This window comes from Alosa pseudoharengus, unplaced genomic scaffold (genome assembly GCF_046254945.1).
Source record: "Alosa pseudoharengus isolate Yale_2024_CS ecotype anadromous, Long Island Sound unplaced genomic scaffold, YU_APseudo_1.1 YU_APseudo_1.1_scf_16, whole genome shotgun sequence".
Lineage (NCBI taxonomy): Eukaryota > Metazoa > Chordata > Actinopteri > Clupeiformes > Clupeidae > Alosa > Alosa pseudoharengus.
The window spans coordinates 6,400,975-6,423,474 of NW_027468630.1; the positions used below are offsets into that span (position 1 = coordinate 6,400,975).

Consider the following 22,500-nt stretch of genomic DNA (forward strand, 5'->3'; position numbering starts at 1 on the left):
CCCACACACACAACCCACACACACACACATTATACACACACACACAACCCACACACACAACCCACACACACACACATTATACACACACACACAACCCACACACATATTATATACACACACACACACACACACACACACAACCCACACACACACATATTATACACACACAACCCACACACACACAACCCACACACACACATATTATACACACACACACACATATTATACACACACACACACACACACACATATTATACACACACACACACACACACACACAACCCACACACACACATATTATACACACACAACCCACACACACACAACCCACACACACACATATTATACACACACACACACATATTATACACACACACACACACACACACATATTATACACACACACACACACACACACACATATTATACACACACACACACATATTATACACACACACACACACACACACACACAACCCACACACACACATATTATACACACACACACACACACACACAACCCACACACACACATATTATACACACACACACACACACACACACAACCCACACACACACATATTATACACACACACATATTATACACACACACACAACCCACACACACACATATTACACACACACACACACACACACAACCCACACACACAACCCACACACACACACACATATTATACACACACACACAACCCACACACACACATATTATACACACACACACACACACACACACACACACACACAACCCACACACACACATATTATACACACACACACACACACACACACAACCCACACACACACATATTATACACACACACACACACACACAACCCACACACACACATATTATACACACACACACACACACAACCCACACACACACATATTATACACACACACACACACACACACACACACACAACCCACACACACACATATTATACACACACACACTAACACACACACACACATATTATACACACACACACAACCCACACACACATATTATACACACACACACACACACACACACACACACACACACACAACCCACACACACTAACACACACACACACATATTATACACACACACACACACACACACACACACACACACACAACCCACACACACTAACACACACACACACATATTATACACACACACACACACACACACAACCCACACACACTAACACACACACACACACACAGAAAACTCACACACACAACCCACACACACACATATTATACACACACACACACACACACATTACACACAAACACACCCATTACCCCCCCACACACACACACACAACCCACACACACTAACACACACACATATTATACACACACACAGACAACCCACACACACACACACAGACAACCCACACACACTAACACACACACACACACACATATTATACACACACACACAGACAACCCACACACACACACACACACAACCCACACACACACATATTATACACACACACACACACACACACACACACACACAGACAACCCACACACACTAACACACACACACACACATATAATACACACACACACACACATTACACACAAACACACCCATTACCCCCCCCCCCCCCCCACACACACACACACACACACACCCACATATGCATATATGCACACAGACAACTCACACACACTAACACACACACACACACACACACACCCACAGACATAGAATACAGCTCCTACAACCCTCATGGCTCTTTTTCTGTGTTTGAACAAATGTATTCCATTCAAACACACATGTGCTCAAATCCCATTTAGACAGAAGCTCAGCAGATGTGATTTAGAATTCCTGTCATATTACTACCTCTAAGGGCTGTCTCAAGGACACACGTCTCTACTGGGGCAGGAGTGAAGTACACATACAGCATTGTGTTAGATTTCTCTTTCTTGCTTATACACACACACACACACGCACACACACACCTCCTATACCACTACTGTAAACACACTACCTTATCTGATTCCATCTCTCCTTTCAGCTCTTCTCCCACTGCCTTTCCCTTCACATTGCACCACAATTCTTTTCTTCTCACTTTCCCTTTCTTCACACACACACACAAATAACTCTCCTCCTCTCTCACACACACACACGCACGCACACACACACACACACAAGCGCACACACACACAAATAACTCTCCTCCTCTCTCTCACACACACACGCACGTACGCACATACACACACACAAACACACACACAAATAACTCTCCTCCTCACACACACACAGACAACATATCTCCCAATGAGCCTATTCATTTCCCAGCACAGCCACAGGCTTCTTTATACCTGTGCACATGGAGACTTTTCTCTCATTTCAGCTGCATAATTCATTCCAGCACCGAGACTGCTTATACACATACACACACACACACACAATTCATTCCAGCACCGAGACTTGTCAGGATGCTCTTATCTCAGCTGGGTGGTGTTTAACAATAACAATGTTTTTTCCACATCTAAGTTCTTATACTGTATCTAATATACAGCTCTCTCTCTCTCTCTCTCACACACACACACACACACACAAACACACACACACACACACACCACTTCAATTAGTTCTTTGCATCCACAGTTTTTCTTTATTGCAAAGTTTTTCAAAACACAGCAAAACACAGATGTGCAATTGATTCAGCCCAGAAAGAAAACATCCCTCTCATGTCCCAAGTCCTCTTTGTTCTTAGACATTCTGACCAAAAAGGAACTCCTGCCTTCTCCCCCGTCCTTTATCACCCCATACCCCTTAAATGACCTCTCTAGCCACTAGACAGCACAGGACAATGGCAGGGCCATCACGGTGCAAAAAAAAATAACTGTCTTTATCTGGCTTACTGTATGTCTCCTAAACGTCTGAGTCTGAGTTCACTATCTGAGTTCACCATCACTAAATGTAATTAACAAACTCATTTACGGAAGATTCAGAATTTGTTGGCGTGGACAGTGATGGGCATTTGCGGATAACCTTTAGCTGAAAGGAACCCAAACCGCTTCGTGTTTCAGGACAGTGGGGTTTGAGGGATTTTAGAGTAAAGCCCAGAGCTGAAGCATGAGTCTGATGTCTGAGACCACTGCATCAAACTGGAGTCTCAAACGCCACTGTTTACAATGTCAGTCAGTTACAGTCAGTGTAGTGCAGAATGCCCAATGAGTCCTTACACAGGACACACACACACACACACACATACACACAGACACACACACACTTCACATTTTCTCTCTCTTACCGCAACTTCCACATGGTCTGAGCCTCTGTCATCTTGCTTGTGCAAAACTTCAAAATAGTACCTCCTTGAAGCCGCTAGACTGCGGAGAGAGGGTGATGGAAAGAGATAGAGAGGGAGAGAAAAAGGGATAGAGAAGGAAGATAGACTGAGAACTCAAGGTGTGCAGAACCTTCAGGAGGCCATTTTCCAACCTGTTATTCCCTTATACTTTAGCTAGCAAACACTTTTATATCTTTCACTAGTAGTGAGGAGCTAGGCTAAAACATTCACACCCACATCGGTGACTGTTCAGAGACGGTTATCACCTGCAAAAAGACTTTGTGTGAATTATGTGAGACACAGTAACTGAGAAACAACAGCACTGGCCACATTGATATTCCTTAATATCCACACACACATATGCAAACCCAACACACACACACACACACACACACACACACACACATACACACACACACACAACAGAGTAAATGTGCCTGTTTACAGCTTGTTAAGGTGCACTACATGGTACAATGATAAAACAATGAAATAGACAGACAGAGATAAAGAGCAAAAGAAAGAGGCAGATATAGCAAGAGGGAGAGGAAGAGGGCGATAATCCTGAGTGACAGTGACAAATACAGAGATTGAGTGTGAGAGAATAAGCCCATGTGACAGGAAGATACAGACATATCGATAGAGAGATTAAGAGAGACTGAAGAGGAGGGAGAGAGAGAGAGAGAGAGAGAGAGACATGGTCAAGAGAGGGGCAAGCAGGGAATGAATCTGTGACAGCAGGAGATGGAAAGAATGAGGGAAAGAGAGCGACAACCAAACCTGACAGCATGAAGTACCCAGACACAGGGATAAGAAGTGGGGATGAGATAGCTGGATAAAGAGAGGGAGAGAGAGGGAGAAAGAGGAAGAAATAAGAAGGGATGTACAGTCAATATGAGACAAATAGAGGCACTCATAGACAGAGTTGGAGAGAAAGAGAATGACGAGTGATATCATCGCCCACAGTGATGGAATAGCACAGCGAGACACACACAATAGGCTCTTAATTGGTTGAGTAATTACTTGGGTCCATCTGAAACATCTCTCACTCTTAAACGGGGACAGACAGGAGGGAGAGGGGAACAGAGGGAAGCAGTCAGAGACAGAGAGAGAGAGGAGAGAGAGAGGAGAGAGAGAGAGGGAGGGAGGGAGGGAGGGGTGGACTCAAACAGGCAGCTTTTAATATACAAAATGCCTGATGATGTGTACACAAGCACACACACACACACACTGGAAAATAGGCAGAAAGGACGTATTCCATGTAATGATATGAACAGTCAGAGCGCTCAGACTTCAGAAAGGAGAAATGAAAACGCACACACACACACACCAGTGACAAGGTCTTCATTTACTATGTCTGATTCCTTCTGACAACAAGCCACAACACCCAATATTTTAATAGTGCTTATTTTCCTTGAATATGTACGGTATATAGGTAAGTGACCATATATTATTTGCTCTCTCTCGCTCTCTCTCTGAGTCTGTACATTGTCATGGTTTTCCTGAGTTTTGGGTCTTTTAGTGTACTCAGGTAAGTAGCTGTTGTGTATTCCCGTTTTAGGGCCAAATAACGTTGTAGTTTAGGTTGTGTTTTAGTGACTTCTTTCCAATAGGTGATGTAATTTTCCTTTTCATTGTTTATAATTTGGTTGGGTGTCTCTCTCTCTTTCTCTCTGTATCTCTCTCTCTCTCTCTCTCTCTGTATCTCTGTTGTTTGTCTTGGCACCACACCAGCACAACCCCATTTCCACGTGTAAATGGCACCAGCAGCCTGCTGATTAACTGCTGATTAACTGCGGTGGCTGCTGCCTCCTGTGTTCCGCTGCCTCCTGTGTTCCGCTGCCTCCTGTGTTCCGCTGCCTCCTGTGTTCCTGTGTTCCGCTGCCTCCTGTGTTCCGCTGCCTCCTGTGTTCCGCTGCCTCCTGTGTTCCGCTGCTCTCTTTGTTCTCCGCTGGACTCTGTGTCTCTGTGCTGGATCCTCTCCTCTCTTCTCTTCCCTCTCTTCTCTGTGTTCTGGTCTATTATAGTTTTTTTCGTTCATTGTGCTGCACTCACCCGCTTTGTTCTGTCCCTCCCTACCCTCGCCTGCATACTGGAGTGCTTGGCTGCCATTTCTCTCTCTCTGTCTTTTTTTCTTTCTTCAGACTCTCGCTGTTACTCTGCCTCTATAACTCCCTCTTTCATTCCCTATTTCTCGCTCTCTCGCTCTCTCCCTCTCTCCCTTGCTCAGACTGCTCCCGTCTTTGTCAGCATCATCCTCATGACCATCATCCTTATGACCTTTCTCCCTGTCTCATCAGTGCATCATCCTCATGACCATCATCCTCATGACCTCTCTCCCTGACTCATCAGTGCATCATCCTCATGAACATCATCCTCATGACCTCTCTCCCTGACTCATCAGTGCATCATCCTCATGACCATCATCCTCATGACCTCTCTCCCTGTCTCATCAGTGCATCATCCTCATGACCTCTCTCCCTGTCTCATCAGTGCATCATCCTCATGACCTCTCTCCCTGACTCATCAGTGCATCATCCTCATGACCATCATCCTCATGACCTCTCTCCCTGACTCATCAGTGCATCATCCTCATGACCTCTCTCCCTGTCTCATCAGTGCATCATCCTCATGACCTCTCTCCCTGTCTCATCAGTGCATCATCCTCATGACCTCTCTCCCTGTCTCATCAGTGCATCATCCTCATGACCTCTCTCCCTGTCTCTCCCTCATCCTCCTCTCCCTGTCTCATTAGTGCATTATTTTGTACAGTGTGAATGTAAACATGTCTCTCTGACATACCCCGCCTTCAGAAACACACACACACATATTCATAAAACAAACATAGGCATCAACACACCTACAGTGGTTTTGTTGTGTACAACCACTTTTCACACACACATTTCAAGACACATACATAATGTTAGTGTCATATACATGTAGGTATATGGGTACATGTGTGTGTGTGTGAAAAAGGAAACCATTAAAAACATGTTTAGCAAGGTCATGACAACATATTTTATAAAAGACTGTATCACACTCAAATGTACAGAGGGCTGACAGTTCTGGTAAGCTAATAAATAGTTCAGCATCCGTCCACGACAGACAGACACACACACACACACAGACACACGCAGACACACACACACACACACACATAGTTATAATACATTCAGAAGTGCACACGTAAATGCCACACTGACGTCTCTGAATACCCAGATGTATTATGAATCCTCCTCACACTGGGGATGCCTCTAAACGCTGGAGAACATTAGCATTCCAAGTAAACACTCATTAATATGCTAGAGTGTGGCAATTCCACATAAACATGCTCATAATATATCCATATATGCTGTGGAGAATTAAAGCCACCCTCCTCCACCTAGACAATCCAGTGGTAATGAGAGGGTTATGGTGCAGGGATAATGAGTGTTCTCAGACGTATAGCCTGGCTGGAGGGAACACTTACTGTATGACTTCCGAGGTCTGGGATCTGAACTTGGTGAACTCTCCGGGAGCTGTCCACTCGCAGCCACGCTACAGCATAGAGAGGTGGAGAGAGTGAGGTGCACATATTGTGTATGCAGACAAGGGCACTGTGGCCCACACACACACACACACACAACCACACACACACACACACACACACACACACACACACACATATACACACACACACACACACACACACACACACACACACACACACACATATACACACACACACACACACACACACACACACACACACACACACACATATACACACACACACACACACACACACACACACACACACGGACACACACACACAAGTGAGGATAGGAGCAGGCTTCACTCAGTGTGTCTACTTTTATACTGGAGTGCTGGCCTAGAATACGTAAAGTAAAGTAGGAGAGAGGCTGCACTATGAATATATACACTTTTATTTGCATTTGCACACGGACACACACATGCACACACACACACACACACACACACACACACACACACACACACACACACACACACACACACACACACACACACACACACACACACATCAGTAAATGAAATAGAGATTTCTTGTGCAGCAAAGAAGGTCCTTGGAGCCCCTAGATCAGTACGACCGACTCTCTGGCTTCACTGTGTCTGCTGAATCTCAGTGCTAATTCTGTATCACAAACGGCCTTTATGAGACAGATACCTTGCTGGAGGAGAACACAGCTGAGCTGGTGTACAGGGACACAGTTAAAGGAGGAATCAGGCGAGTTTTCCAGGCAGAATCCAGGCAGATACAGCACTACACTCTGGGGGCATGTGCATGGGAGCTCACAGACATGCCCCCAGAGTGTAGCGCTGTAGCTACCTGGCTGCGTTAGCTGTACCTCGAGAAACGGAGATTTATGTGAAAACTCGCTGATTTCTCCTTTAACAGCATCCATGTTGTGTCTTTGTGTCCCAATTGCACCAAGGACACAGGTTTACCTATTGAGCTAAAGGAAACCGGAGCAATGGTGATTAGAACCCTCCCACTGGAGATTTGTAGGGACCTTAATAAGCCTTGTCATAACTAAGTTAACGAGTTTCTCCCTTCTGAATTAGGGACACACACACACACACGTGCGTACACACACACGCACAGGCACACACGTGTGCAGACACAGACACACACACACCCTCGCTGTAATTAAATACTGTCTCCTGGTTTTCTCTGCAGGCACAAAGAATGACAGTTTAATCCACGACTCGATTAACTCGCTCCTCTTCCCGCACCCCCCCCCCCCCCTCCCCACACAGTCTCCTCTTATAATTTTTCTAATGGCAGCAGTGTCCAGCAAATGACTTAAAAATAAAGGCCTTTGGGCAAATCATCAGTGAAATAAAGAGGCCATTTCATTTTGAATAGTTTCACAAGCTGTACTGGTATAGAGGGGCTCAGATGTGGTTGCTTAGCCATATATTATATTATATACATATATTTGTATGTTTGTGTGTGTGTGTGTGCGTGTGCATGCGTTCCCTCACCATGCCCACAAAGGCAAGCAGATGGGCATTAAGAGGACTCGTATCTGAGCTCATCCATAGTTCAGAGTTATCATCAGATGAGATTGCAAACTGAAAATCCCCTGTAAAAGACAGACAGTGAGAGAGAGAGAGAGAGAGAGGGAGAGAGAGAATACACTATTGAGATGGAGAGAAAGGGTGTGAGAATACAATTACTGTAAAAAAGTATAGTGAGAAACAGATAGAGGCGTGGAGAGGAAGAGAGATAAAGACAATGACTTGTGAACATGAAACGTCCATATACGGTCATTAAAACGGTCATTTAGTTATGCTGGAGCCTACTTTAATTAGTCTGAGGTGTGCATTATGATGCTGAATCCCAGACAGAAATCACACCTCAGCACGGCTTGACATTTGCTTACAGCAGGCAGCATTTTTGAACAGCCAGGAATAGTTAGGAGCTGCTGATACCACAAAAACAGTCAGCTCTCTTTCTCACCGTATGTGTGTGTGTGTGTGTGTGTGTGTGTGTGTGTGTGTGTAAGAGTATGTGGTGTATATATATGTGTGTGTGTGTGTGTGTGTGTGTGTGTGTGTGTGTGTGTGTGTGTGTAAGTGTATGTGTATGTGTGTGTGTGTGTGTGTGTATGTGTATGTGTATGTATGTGTGTGTGTGTGTGTGTGTGTGTGTGTGTGTGTGTGTGTGTGTGTGTGTGTGTGTGTGTGTGTGTGTGTGTGTGTGTGTGTGTGTGTGTGTGTGTGTGTGTGTGTGTAAGTGTATGTGTATGTGTATGTGTATGTGTGTGTGTGTGTGTGTGTGTGTGTGTGTGTGTGTGTGTGTGTGTGTGTGTGTGTGTTATTGATCAATACTCTCCATCTCTGTAGGGATGAATAAAACCAAAGATGCGGAGGCCGTAGTTCTTCCATTTAGGAGACACTGCCAATTTCTTCACTGTAGTTCTACTCTGCATGTATTCAATACAATAGCAGTACAATATGGCAATTAAATGGGTTATGACACTAAACAAACGACACCATACTGGACAGTAACAAGTAATACATACAAATGCAAATGCTTACGAACATGTGCACAGTCTATCACAAAGGCATGCACTTACGTGAGGGTAAAGGGGGAAATGTATATGCACTTACGTGAGGGTGAAGGAGGAAATGTATATGCACTTCCATGAGGGTAAAGGGGGAAATGTATATGCACTTACGTGAGGGTAAAGGGGGAAATGTATATGCACTTACGTGAGGGTAAAGGGGGAAATGTATATGCACTTACGTGAGGGTAAAGGGGGAAATGTATGTTCTTTCTGAGCTGGGACACAGACGAGCCACACCAGTCCTCAAACACATGAAGATTAGCCTGACCCTTATACTGCATAGAGAGAGAGAGAGAGAGAGAGAGAGAGAGATTTAAAAAGCATTCAGCGATGACAAGAAATATTAGTGGGAGGGAGAGATATTCTTAAGCTTTTTGTGTAAAACTAAGTCTGCACTAGTCCCCTCAATTCCCAAAAAACAATCCTCACCTCGTCCAACGGCTTTCAAAGCCGCTTGGTTTTCTCCATAGACAGTAAAATAAAAAAAAATTTCCGCTATTCAGTGCAGCCTTTAAGAACACTGTCATCCTACTACTCCCTTGTTGCCTCAACCTAATAAATCCTACTTTTCGCGGAAGCCTGCACGTAACCCTTGATTGTATCATCTGGCTGCACAGCTATAGTAAATGCTCTGTTAAAGTTAACCGGTTTTGTTTTACCCTCAATAAAACAGAGCTGATGGTGACAAGGTGTATAAGTTGCAAAAACTGTCTAGCTGCGCTAGTAAACGTTTTTGACCAAAAAGCTGTTGGGCCCGTGACGTCGAACTTAACAACTGAACAGCCATTTGAGGAGGTGTAGCAATTGGGGCAAGTTGAGGGGGGTGTGCCTCCTTAATTTTGTTATTGAGGCTTGAACCCACAGCCAATCACCAATCGCTTCACAATGATTATTGAACTGGTTCCAAGTTCCTCCTGCGCACCTTGGGGAGAACCAGGGCCATTTTGAATTTTCCCGTTATTATTACAATACTTAAGGAAAGACCTCAGCTTTACTACGTCATATTGCCAAGAAACAAGTCTGTGCCCAATAATTAAGCAGCTAATTAGCTCTAATTTACTCTTCCACTCATTAATTAGCTCATTCATTTACTCACAGACTGATTCACTCTTGCATGCATTTAGCTGTATTCGCTGAGGACTTGGTTACACTTTGCCAATTTTGTCTGGCTCAGCACTGGCCCTGTTCTACAGCTCTACAGGGCAGACGAATGCTTGTCGGGGCTCTTGGGCTGGCGCTGCTGTGATCAAAATGGGTCAGTAAGACACAGAGCAGCAGCGGTAGCAGTTAGCAACACATTGCTTTAATGAGAGCGAAGATAAAATTAGAGATCGTCTCCTGAAATTCACCGCTTACAGAAAAGCACTTCAAAGCTTGTAGAGTTTAGCAGACCATGCAAAAAGGCACACTGAAGAAAAGCTTGGCTTGCAGCATTGTGTCATTTAGCAGTCTGTGAAGAGGAGGATTTGCATTACATTGCAATCTGTTGTGTTGAAGTGTAAACAGGGGTGGGTCTGAAAAGACATTTCTAAAACAACAATATAACTGATGGATGATGCATATTTTCAGTGGTATAAAATGCTCATTTAAAGTGAAAGCACAGTCCTGGGGAGAGCGAGAGAGGGAGTGAGTGAAAGCTTCATTTGTAGTCAGTCTCCTTCAAATTCAGCGATCTATATTTGGCATACTTCTAAGAAGCAATGTGTGTGTGTGTGTATGTTCCTCTAGCCACCTGCTCCTGTAATTGTGCAGTGATGCCCGTGAGGATGTGGAGAGGCACATAAACGACCTGTGGCAGTTGACACCAAATATTCAAAAACGAAGGGGGAAAATATCACACACATTTATAAACATTAAAATGTTTAATTTGAGTGCACAAATCTCTCTATCTTTGAGTCCTCTTTACTGTTCTCTCTGGTGCTTACACATACAAAAATAAACAAGTACCTCTTTGGTTTATACTGATATACACAAGTAGTTTTGCTTTGCCCTAACCCAGTGATTCTCAAACTGTGGTATGTGTACCACTGGTGGTACGCAGACTCTCTCTAGTGGTACTCCGGGAGTCTCCGAGATGTTTTCTTTTTTTCATAAAGATGAAATAATCACTTTAAATTATATCAAAATATATACAATAAAAAAATCCTTGGGGGAAAAATTATGTAAAACAGTACTGTATGTACAATGTAAAATATGTAGTTTATTTGGTCTACGCTAATAGTCATAATGGTGGTACTTTGAGAGCCAATTGTTTTCTAAGGTGGTACTCATTGTGAAAAGTTTGAGAACCACTGCCCTAATGCATACACCCATACATCATATTGATACAAACATTGTATGTTATTATGTTAGGGTACAGTGTAGCCAAACAATATGATGCAGAGAGAGAGTGAGACCACCTTGATGCTAATTAGACTCATACTTGGCACCATTGGTGTAAATGTAACCAATAATACATGAGGGATATTGATTACATTCTCTCAGCAATGTGGAGACACACCTCAGGTTTCCATGGCAATTTCAGCAGCTTCTGCTTGAGGAACTGATGGAGGTCAGCATCCCTCCTCTGCACATAGTCAGCATGTCCATCTGCCTGTCTCAGAGAGAGAGAGAGAGAGAGAGAGAGAGAGAGAGAGAGAGAGAAAGAGAAAGAGGGAGAGAGAGAGGGAGAGAGAGGGAGAGAAAGACAGAGAGAGAGAGAGAGAGAGAGAGAAAGAGAGAGAGGGAGAGAGAGAGAGAGAGAAAGACAGAGAGAGAGAGAGAGAGAGAGAGAGATGAGCCAAAGGAGGTGACTTGCAATGTACTGACACCTGACACACTCAGTAAACACACAAACACCTTAAAGAATCTCTGCTATATACAATTTCATACACTCAGACATCAAACTCTTACACAATTTACCACTTCGTTTCCGATAATATGTGGCACAGACAAACGCAACGTTCACAGGCTGTAAATTGTCGTTAACTGCCGAAAATTAGGGAGATTTCCGGGCGTTTACGGGGACGAAAATCCCACTTTTCACAGTGATTCTGTTGAAGTGAAATCATTTTCATCCATCATGAAGGCCTTCTACACTTCAGCGGTTGAGAGTGTTCTAACTGGTAGCATCATCACCTGGTATGGGAACTCCACAGTTAGAGATTGTAGTACTCTGCAGAGAGTAGTGCGCTCAGCTGAACGTACTATAAGAACTCAACTCCCTGCTCTACAAGATATCTATTCCAGAAGAGTACTCCTAAGAGCCCAAAAGATTCTGAAGGACTCTTCTCATCCTAACAATGGATTATTCCTACCGCTGAAATCAAGAAGACGCCTATGTAGTCACAAAGCCAGAACTGAGAGACTTAGGAGAAGTTTTTATCCCCAGGCCATCCGAACTCTGAACTCACACTATACTGACTTTGCACACATTCACTCCTCAGCACTCTCAAACATTTCCCAACTCTGAACTCACACTATACTGACTTTTCACTCATTCACTACTCAGCACTCATGACCCCCCCCCCCCACACACACACACACACACATACCTACAAGACTTTTAGCACTTTTACATCCGTCTCCCTATGCTACAGACCTTTTATTTATTTTCTTATTTCATCACACGTCAAAACACATAAACACACACACACACACATATCTGACTTTCTCCAACTTTTGCACATCTCCATAGAACTTTTTATTTATTATTTTTGATTTCTCCTCCATCTACCCATGTCCTTGATTGCCTAGCCCTCCCGCCCACACACACATCTTCACTGTCATCACTCACATACATCATACATACAGTACTCTGCTTGCAATAGTAAGTCCCTGCCCCCCCCCTACATACACAGCACATTATTTCATCAAGAAGCTTCTCCAACACACATCCCCAACATACTTACAGCACACTGCCCCCCACCCCCCCGCCCCAATACACAGCACATTGTCTCATGAGGAAGCTTCTCCAACACACATATTGCACACTGCCCTCTCCCCCACATACACAGCACACTATCCCATCTCCCCTGTCATCCCCCCAACACACACACCAAGACCCCTGGCAGTTGGGTTAGCCCCTTGAGCCGTGGATCTGCCCAAGGTTTCTTCCTTGGTAAGGGAGTTTTTCCTTGCCCCTGTTGCACTTGGGTGCTCCTTGTTGGTGCCCCCCACCCAATCCTCCCCCACCTTTTTTATGCAGCCCTTGCCACTTAATCTACTAAACCCCTCTTCTACTGCACTTTTTACCCCCCCCCCCCCATTACAGTTTTTTTCAACTGCTTACACACTAAATCTTTGCTTGTCACACAATTTTCTAAACATGTTCTCCAAACATCATAACCTGACACCAAATCTGCAAAACCATACACTAATTCTCAGTGTTTGACTCAGTTTTCAATTGACTAAAACACATTTTGCAAAACACCACACACAATTTTCTACCTAACACACAAAAATCTAACAGGAAGTAACTTGATTTCGTTCTTTAAACACAACCTATCAAAATGCCACATTAAATCACCAGTGCTTCACTCTTTCTCTTCACATGTGCAAACACTCTTTACTTTACTGAACACCATCCAATCATTGCCTTAGTATAGGTCTATGAATAGATATACTCTCTATATAGGTATAGACCCTTTCAATCTGCTCCTAGAGGATTTCCGGTTGAAATATTCAGAACCAATGCAGATACTTTAAAAATAGAGAAAATACAGTAATCGGACTTACAGCTTACAGTAATGTTCTACAAAAAGTTACAGTTTTTTACAATTGTTTACACACGTTTTCAAAACTCTGTGTCTATTTTTCAAAACTCCACACACAAAACCCACAATTGCTCACACAAAATGCAAAATGCCTCAAATCTCCAGCAAAATGAGACACTACATTCAAAATGTCAAAAACACATGTTTAAATCAAACATTCGCCTCACATTACAAACACTTTTGTCATAATATGACATTTTGGATACATCATATAGACACTGATGCTCAAAACCTAACGCTCTTCTGTCTTTCATAGGCTTTATGTATTTCCATACAAGAGTGAAAGTTACGGTACAGAGAGAAGTTGAAATACACAGAATTATTGAAACCAAAAATAGTGATTTTTCGCAAATAATTTGCTGTTGCAAATACAGTATTTTACAGCAACAAGAACAAAGCAAAGCAAAATACAATGACCACCAGATGTACATGGAGTTCTGAAAAAGCTGATCTTGCCTAAGACGGAAATGACTGACTACTATCAAATTACTTTGCTTTTTCCAAAGAAAAGTGTGTGTGTGTGTGTTTATGTGTGTGGGCGGGGGGGGGGTTGTGTATGTGTACTCATAGGCCTATACTAAGGTAATGATTGGATGGTGTTCAGTAAAGTAATGAGTGTTTACACATGTGAAGAGAGAGAGTGAAGCACTGGTTATTTAGTGTGGCATTTTGATGGGTTGTGTTTGAAAAATGAAATCAAGTTGCTTCCTGTTCGATTTTTGTGTGTTAAGTAGAACATTGTGTGTGGTGTTTTGCAAAATGTGTTTTAGTCAATTGAAAACTGAGTTAAACACTGAGAATTAGTGTATGGTTTTGCAGATTTGGTGTGGGGTTATGATGTTTGGAAGACATGTTTAGAAAATTGTGTGACAAGCAAAGATTTTGTGTGTAAGCATTTGAAAAAAACTGTAACTTTATGTAAAATTTTAACTCTATTTTTGTTTGTCCCCATGTTACAGTACCATTAGCTCAATACATTTTTCTGTGCCTCCAGAAAATTGTACAATTGTTTGTTTCTGCAGTTGAAAGGGTCTATAGGCCTATGAATACATACTGTACACGACCCCCCCCCCCCCCCCATCTCCCACACACACACACACACACACACACACACACTTGTCTTTAGAAGAAAAAAAAAATCAGTGTTTTCAAAACTACATGTACATCTGGTGGTCACTGTATTCTTCTTTGCTTTTTTTCTTGTTTGCTGTAAAATACTGTATTCACAACAGCAAATTATTTGGGAAAAATCACTATTTTTGGTTTCAATATTGCTTGCATTTTTACTGTGTATTTCAACTTCTCTTTGTTGATACCGTAACTTTCACTCTTGTATGGAAATACATATAGAAAGCCTAAGACAGAAGAGCTTTAGGTTTTGAGCAACAGTGTGAACATGATGTATCCAAAATGTCATATTATGACAAAAGTGTTTGTAATGTGAGGCGAATGTTTGATTTAAACATGTGTTTTTGACATTTTGAATGTTGTGTGTCATTTTGCTGGAGATTTGAGGCATTTTGCATTTTGTGTGAGCAGTTGTGGGTTTTGTGTGTGGAGTTTTGAAAAATAGACACACAGTTTTGAAAACGTGTGTAAACAATTGTAAAAAACTGTAATGCACAAATAGGCTTACACCAGACATAATTTCACTGCATTTCTTACTTCCAGTAACTATATGCATGTGACAATAAACTTCCTTGTATCCTTGTATCCTTGTATTTTCCTCTGAAAGGCCCAGTCATAAACAGATGAAGAAGCATCATGAGAGAACACGCAACACCTCCCATACTTCCCAACAACTCTGATGCAAAATATCACTATGTAGAATGCTGTCCAACCACAGGGATTGTGGAGGCTGTGTGTGTGTGTGTGTGTGTGTGTGTGTGTGTGTGTGTGTGTGTGTGTGTGTGTGTGTGTGTGTGTGTGTGTGTGTGTGTGTGAACAAGTAGAAAAGAGAGTGTTTCATGTTTTATAGATATATTTTTAATGGTAGTGAGAAGCGGCCTCTGATATTCACAAATGATTCACAGCTGGTATCTCTTATTCTGAATACATTATTTAATGTTAACCCCCTTTCAGACTTTGTTTCAGTTAATTAAGTCTGATTAAGGGTTTTGTAATTGCATATACTTATAATTACAATGTCATGACATTATAATACAGTAAGTAAACTTAGCAATCTTTCAGCAATCTCCAGTCACATAGTTTAATCAATGACATCGTTAAAAACAAACACTAGAAAATCTAGCTGTAACGTTAAGAAGAACACTCAATAGAAAGACGAACCAGTAAAAAACTCAATATAAATATGTCCATGTCTTCCTTGACCTAATTTGGAAGCTGTTTCTCTGACAATTAGATCAGACTCAGAGTAACGCATGTGCTGGGCTTTCAGTGCTGAGATATTATTCATGAAGCCCAGCTCTGAAATCCACTCAAAGCACATCTACTCAGAGTGCTTACTCTGAAAACAACAGAGAAAAAAGACTGCCGTGTACTTCATCAGGAAAATGTTCATTGATGTATCTTGAAGAATAAACTGGATTAACGTTGCTTATTTTTAATACTTAAATATTTGGAATAAACTGCTAAAGGAACACAGATGCCATACCAACACTATGAAGGATATCAGATGCCATACAACACACAGAAGGATATCACAGTACAATAGGTGGTAACTTTACAGCAGGTGATAACATTTTACAGCAATAACCAGGGAACACTGTTGCACTTTTTGATAATGACTGCAGGAGTGCTGTGCGGAAATCTGAGAAAGAGCTAAATAAAACTTAATCTTGCAATATGTTCGTTATGATGATATACATTATGATCGTGCATAATGTTTTTCACACAGATTTGAGCCCGTCTCCTGTTCTTGTTTTTTGAATGTGTAAAATCCTTCTTGACCTTCATCTATGTGTTGGACATAATGCTCAATATTAATCGTAAACCGCTTGTTACAGTTCTTTCATTGTTGATCTTTTGTGACAGGATGCTGAGGGCGCTAGATGCAGAGGTGGCCCCATTCACTGATCACAAGAGTTAATATCACAGTGTTTCACCACCATGATCTCAAATAATTACTAGAGCCGCTCAAGAGAAATTACTGCAAAAGAGGCAAATGAATGGAATTCCTCAGTGACTCTTTAGAGAGAATAATCAGTTAGTCAGAGGCACAGAGAAATATACTCCTGCATGGCACCAGAATAAAGAGATGATTAAGACACAGGCATCACACTGAATTGGTTTGAATTGCTCTTGTCTTTTAGCACAGGCCCGGTCACAAATCATTGCGCTCGATCGGCTAATTATGAGGTCTTTGAAGAGTGTCCTTCAGAAGCGAACTCTAATTACCTTCCTGGGCCACAAGCACCTCTTCAAACACAGCAGTCTCCACTGACGAGCACCTGAGCTCATTTGGTGTTCTATAACCAGACAGCAGTGTCCATTGCAATTACGGCAAGTGACCTAACAGTCTGCCATCCCCTCCCCCCACCCAAACTTCGTGGAACACTCTCCACGCCAGTGTCCATCCCGAAAAGGCCTTCAGAGCTGGCCCCTGCCGGAGCAGAGCCATGGCAATCTGTACCCGCGGGCACGAGATGGAGGTCAGGACTCGCTGATAAACGAGTGCGGAGTTCTTTCGCTGGCAGACAGGGCACCGCTGAGCCGTGGGCTGGCCGGCAGATGGATCCCAGCAGTGGGCAAACAGCTGGAGCTGGGGCTGGCGGAATATCAATGAGGGTAATTAATTCTGCGTTAAAAAAACATCCACGAGGACTGTCAGCACGATGGCATTTGGAATAATCCTTTGTCAAAAGAAGCACATAACAGGTATGTGGAGAGATGAGAGCAAAAAAAGGAGACTTTTCTTCTCCATTAGAGCTTGATCAAAAGTCTACATGGATATACATCCAATGGACACATCTTCCAAGTTTACACATCTGTGACAAAGACGATGATGGCAGCTTCCTTGCTGCCTAGAACAAGCACTCACAGTTGGTGAGGGAGTTACTAGTGTCACTTGTTGTGACCAATGTAACCAATTTTGTGAAAGCACTGAACTAAAAGGATGCAGTACATTAACAGCTTGAAAGCCGTCTCTTCACATTTTTAACAGCAAACCAAAGCAATATCATATTACCTCAAGTGTGGCTGTCACAGCCATGCCAGGTTCTGCCTCAGCCACACCCACTCCTCAATCGCCGGCAACCACTCAATCATTCTCCCCTGAGTACTGATTACCCACACCTGTGGGTAATCACACTGAAACGCTTTTTAAGCAGCTGAGACCTTGGCTACCTGTCTGTCCTCGTCGCTGTTCCAGAGACTCAGATCTGTACCCTTGGCCGTCACACAGTGCTCTCTGCCCTTGATCCTGGACTTTTCTCTCCCTCAATTAAGTCAGTATCCTCTGTGCGTTTGAACATTCTTTAAGGACTCTCTTTGGATTTCCGTTTATGCTGTTTCTGGATCTTCTGTGTTTTTGGAGGCTTCTCATTTACCCTGTTCATTTTGGATTGATCTTCTGTGAGTTTTGACTGAGACACGTATTCTTCTAATAAATACAGCTTTGATGCTTGTACCGATCCTGTTGACCTGAGTCTGTGGGTATCCTGACAGTGGCTTATACATTTGTTTGACTCAAGCACAGCACAGCTCCTAGTTTGCTTTTAGCACTTCCACACATCCACCTTGAAGCATAAAACAAACTGGAAAAAATGCCATGAAGAAGATACTTAGTGTAGGACATTTTTACAGGCTATGTGTAGGACACTAGTGAACACTGAGCTGTTCCACTCCTCCTTTTAGAAAGCTTAGGGGAGGGATGACCATCACTTAGCAGCGCAGGTCAGGGTACTGCACGTCAGAGAGGTGTGGAGCCACTGGCTGCTGAGATGAAACAGCAGAGGACCGGTACACCCCACAGGTTTAGGAAAATCATACGTTCAGGTAGCAGAGGAGAGGGGAGGAGAGGAGTGGAGAGGAGAAGAGAAGAGGAGTAGAGAAACATGGAGAGGAGAGGAGTGGTGAGGAGAAGAGAGAAGACAGGAGAGGAGTGAAGAGGAGTGGAGAGGAGAAGAGAGAAGACAGGAGAGGAGTGAAGAGGAGTGGAGAGGAGAAGAGGAGTGGAGAGTAGTAGAGAGAAGCGGAGAGGAAAATACAGAAGTAGAGAAGTAGAACGTAGAGGAGAGAAGTGGAGAGGAGAGAAGTGGAGGAGAGGAGAGGAGATGGAGAGCAGAGGAGAGGAGAGAAGTGGAGAGGAGAGCAGAGGAGAGAAGTGGAGAGGAGAGGAGAGAAGTGGAGAGGAGAGAAGTGGAGAGGAGAGGAGAGGAGAGGAGAGGAGAGAAGTGGAGAGGAGAGAAGTGGAGGAGAGAAGTGGAGAGGAGAGCAGAGGAGAGGAGAGAAGTGGAGAGGAGAGCAGAGGAGAGGAGAGAAGTGGAGAGGAGAGGAGAGGAGAGGAGAGGAGAGGAGATGGAGAGAAGAATAATATACTACAGGTCAGATAAGAGAATCCCTGCAGGTCTGAGCCCAGGATACACTGGGTAAGGAGGAGAGGGAGGAGTGGAGGAAAATGTGATCAAATGGAATGAAATAAGAGTGGAGTGGAGGAGAAGAGAGGGGATGAGATCACATCACTGTATAATTTTTTAATTACTCTTACAAAGACACTCGCTCTGACAAGTGATCTATCTCATACATATCCAAAAGATGATCGTTCATAATTCTTTTTTTATTTTCAACAAACATTGCCTTGAATTCCTCAAGAACATCTACTCTCTAACTTGCACTCCCTCACACGAATAGATTTGCATATATATGAGAAATATTATCATGAAGCAGACTCTCATTATGCAATCAGTCTCAGTCTTCTATCCTATTCCCCCCAGACAGAAGTTCTTCAAGGAGAAGAACCCTCTGGGTGCATGAACTCTACATTCAGACTAACTGGTTCCCAAAAGCAAACCGCTCATTATCAGATGAAAAAGACAGCGTGAAGAAGCACATATGGGGTAATCATCTGTTCTAAATAAGCTAGTGTTCTAAATAAAGTGAATTATTTTGTGAGTAGGCAATATTTCCTTGCATAATATCCTTTATGGAGAAATACATGCACCGCCATTTATACGTACATGAATGGTGGTGTCTCAAACCCCAAAGATGTAACACACTTGACACTGGCCAGCAAACACAGTATGCTGCTCAACACATCTACACAACAAATGCTACATTTGCTATACCAAACTTCGGATTTGCCAAACATGTAAAATGGTCCCCTAGAGGAAACTGGTACATTAAAGCTTAATTGCTGATGCTGAAAAGCCTCAGGTCAGCGTAAAACAGCTCAGGGACGATTCTGTTTCCCTTTATAGCTACCCTGCACCAGACCAGTTATAAATGATGCTTTTCGAGGAAGTTGATCATTTGAATACATACATACATACATAGCCATTTCCAACTCTCATTCTTACACGCACGCCCGCACGCACACAGGCAGACAGGCAGGCGCGCACACACACACGCACACGCACACGCACACGCACACGCACACGCACACGCACACGCACACGCACACACACACACACACACACACACACACACACACACACACACACACACACCAGGCCTGGTCTTGATTTCCACAGGTTTTAAAAGGCTCCGGTCTATCAACTAAAAGGTCAGCTCTCTCCGACTCCGGCAGCATGAGAGCAGCCCAACTCTCTTTGGGCCCTTTAGATCAGCTCCATTTCAGCTGACTTAACCAGAAACAAAAATGCTGAATAAATTCTACTATGCACTTCCAGCAGTGTTCATGAAAGTCTTAACAGGGATGCTAGGAGGGTCAACGTCCACCGAGAACAAATCTAACTAAACTGCATGAGTGTAACAGGCAGAAAAAAAAAATTACAGCCAAATAAGAACAGACCAAGACAGACGGAACGAAGGGAGGAAGAGAAACAGTGGTGTGTTTTCCGGGGACTGTCACAGGACTCTGCACTTCTCCCCATCACTGACTCAGAAGCTGAGGAATCGGCTGCTGGGGGAACGTGAGAGGCTGGGCTGGGCTGGGCTGGGCTGGGCTGGCTCTGGTGTGTGTGTGTGTGTGTCTGCGTGTACGCGGCCAGCTGCTCAGCCTCAGGGGTGCTGGAGCATGAGCGTATCGCAGGCGGAGGCTGCACTCCTCCCTCTGGGTGCCCCTCCATCTCCCTCTCTTTCATCTCATCACTTCATCTTTCCACAGAAGACTCCAAAAAGAAGGCTCCACCAGCTTCACCCTCTTCTCTGGTACAGCAGCACTGCCCCATATACCCCCCCCCCCCCCCCCCCCCCAACCACCCCGTCCTTCTCCAATCCCCCACGGGGCGGATGCGGCGAGAACCCCTGCTGAGTTCCATCACAGCAGACGCAGAAGGAGGGATGAGAGATGGAGAGAGAGAGAGAGGGAGGGAGGAAAGAAGAGGATAGATATTTAATCAAATATGATGGATTTTATCTGGTTTCGGCCTGCGCTTCACGTGGCGGTGTTGTTTTAATGTCAAAATAAATGCCACGTTCGCTCCTCCAACATCTTGTTTGAAATGTAAGGAGGTTACTAAACTGGTCACCAATTTTTAAATGCACAGTCCGTCTTCAACCAGCTTTCTGCCAGCTTCATTAAAGAGCTGGACTACACCCAGCACACACACACCAGATTAGAGACTCATGCTTGGCTCTGCTTTCAAGCTGGGCACCCAAAGTCCATGGGAAATAAATTCCAGGGCAGTACAACCCAGCTCATCTCTGTTAAAGCATGCTAATGAATATTAAACTAATATTTGTGTGCATTTATGAATATTAAATATATATTCTCTGTTGAGAAGATGCTGTATACCCTGTATACGCTATAAAGTAATGTTTACATCACTTAAAATGACCAAAGGATTAAGTAGAACTCTGGCCATTTTAAATGTCATTACAAGTGCTGTGTGACCTGAACAGGACCCTCACAAGACACCACTATGCATGTTTAACTCAGTAATTGTGAAGAAACAGTATCAATCCAGGATGCAAAATCAGGAGATTTTGAAGGGATGGTTGAAAATCGAATCATAAAGTGAGTACATAAGTGTTTTAAAACAGCCTCCTCTCCAAGAGACACACCCACCTACACTTCCGCCACCACACTGTAAAACAAACTCACAAACCCTTTAAAATCACACCACGTCCTTGATAACCTGCACATTTAAATACCAAAAACATCATCATCAGTGCACTCCCTTTTCATTTCCCGTGGCCCCTTTAGGAAGACGCCTATCACAGCCTTTCAGCTGTCAACACAGT

At 43.5% G+C, this 22,500-nt stretch overlaps 1 protein-coding gene across 1 annotated transcript in view; it reads right to left on the reverse strand.

Moving 5' to 3' along the window:
* The window catches only part of LOC143126073 (N-acetyl-beta-glucosaminyl-glycoprotein 4-beta-N-acetylgalactosaminyltransferase 1-like), a 57,949-nt gene that overhangs the window by 11,781 nt on the left and 23,668 nt on the right, over window positions 1–22,500 (reverse strand). The window contains exons 3-7 of the mRNA XM_076287992.1: window positions 9,601–9,696; window positions 9,188–9,277; window positions 8,334–8,435; window positions 6,796–6,863; window positions 3,291–3,369 (exon numbers count right to left, since the gene is read on the reverse strand). Coding sequence (XP_076144107.1) covers window positions 3,291–3,369; window positions 6,796–6,863; window positions 8,334–8,435; window positions 9,188–9,277; window positions 9,601–9,696 — 435 coding nt within the window. The remainder of the gene's footprint in view (window positions 1–3,290; window positions 3,370–6,795; window positions 6,864–8,333; window positions 8,436–9,187; window positions 9,278–9,600; window positions 9,697–22,500) is intronic.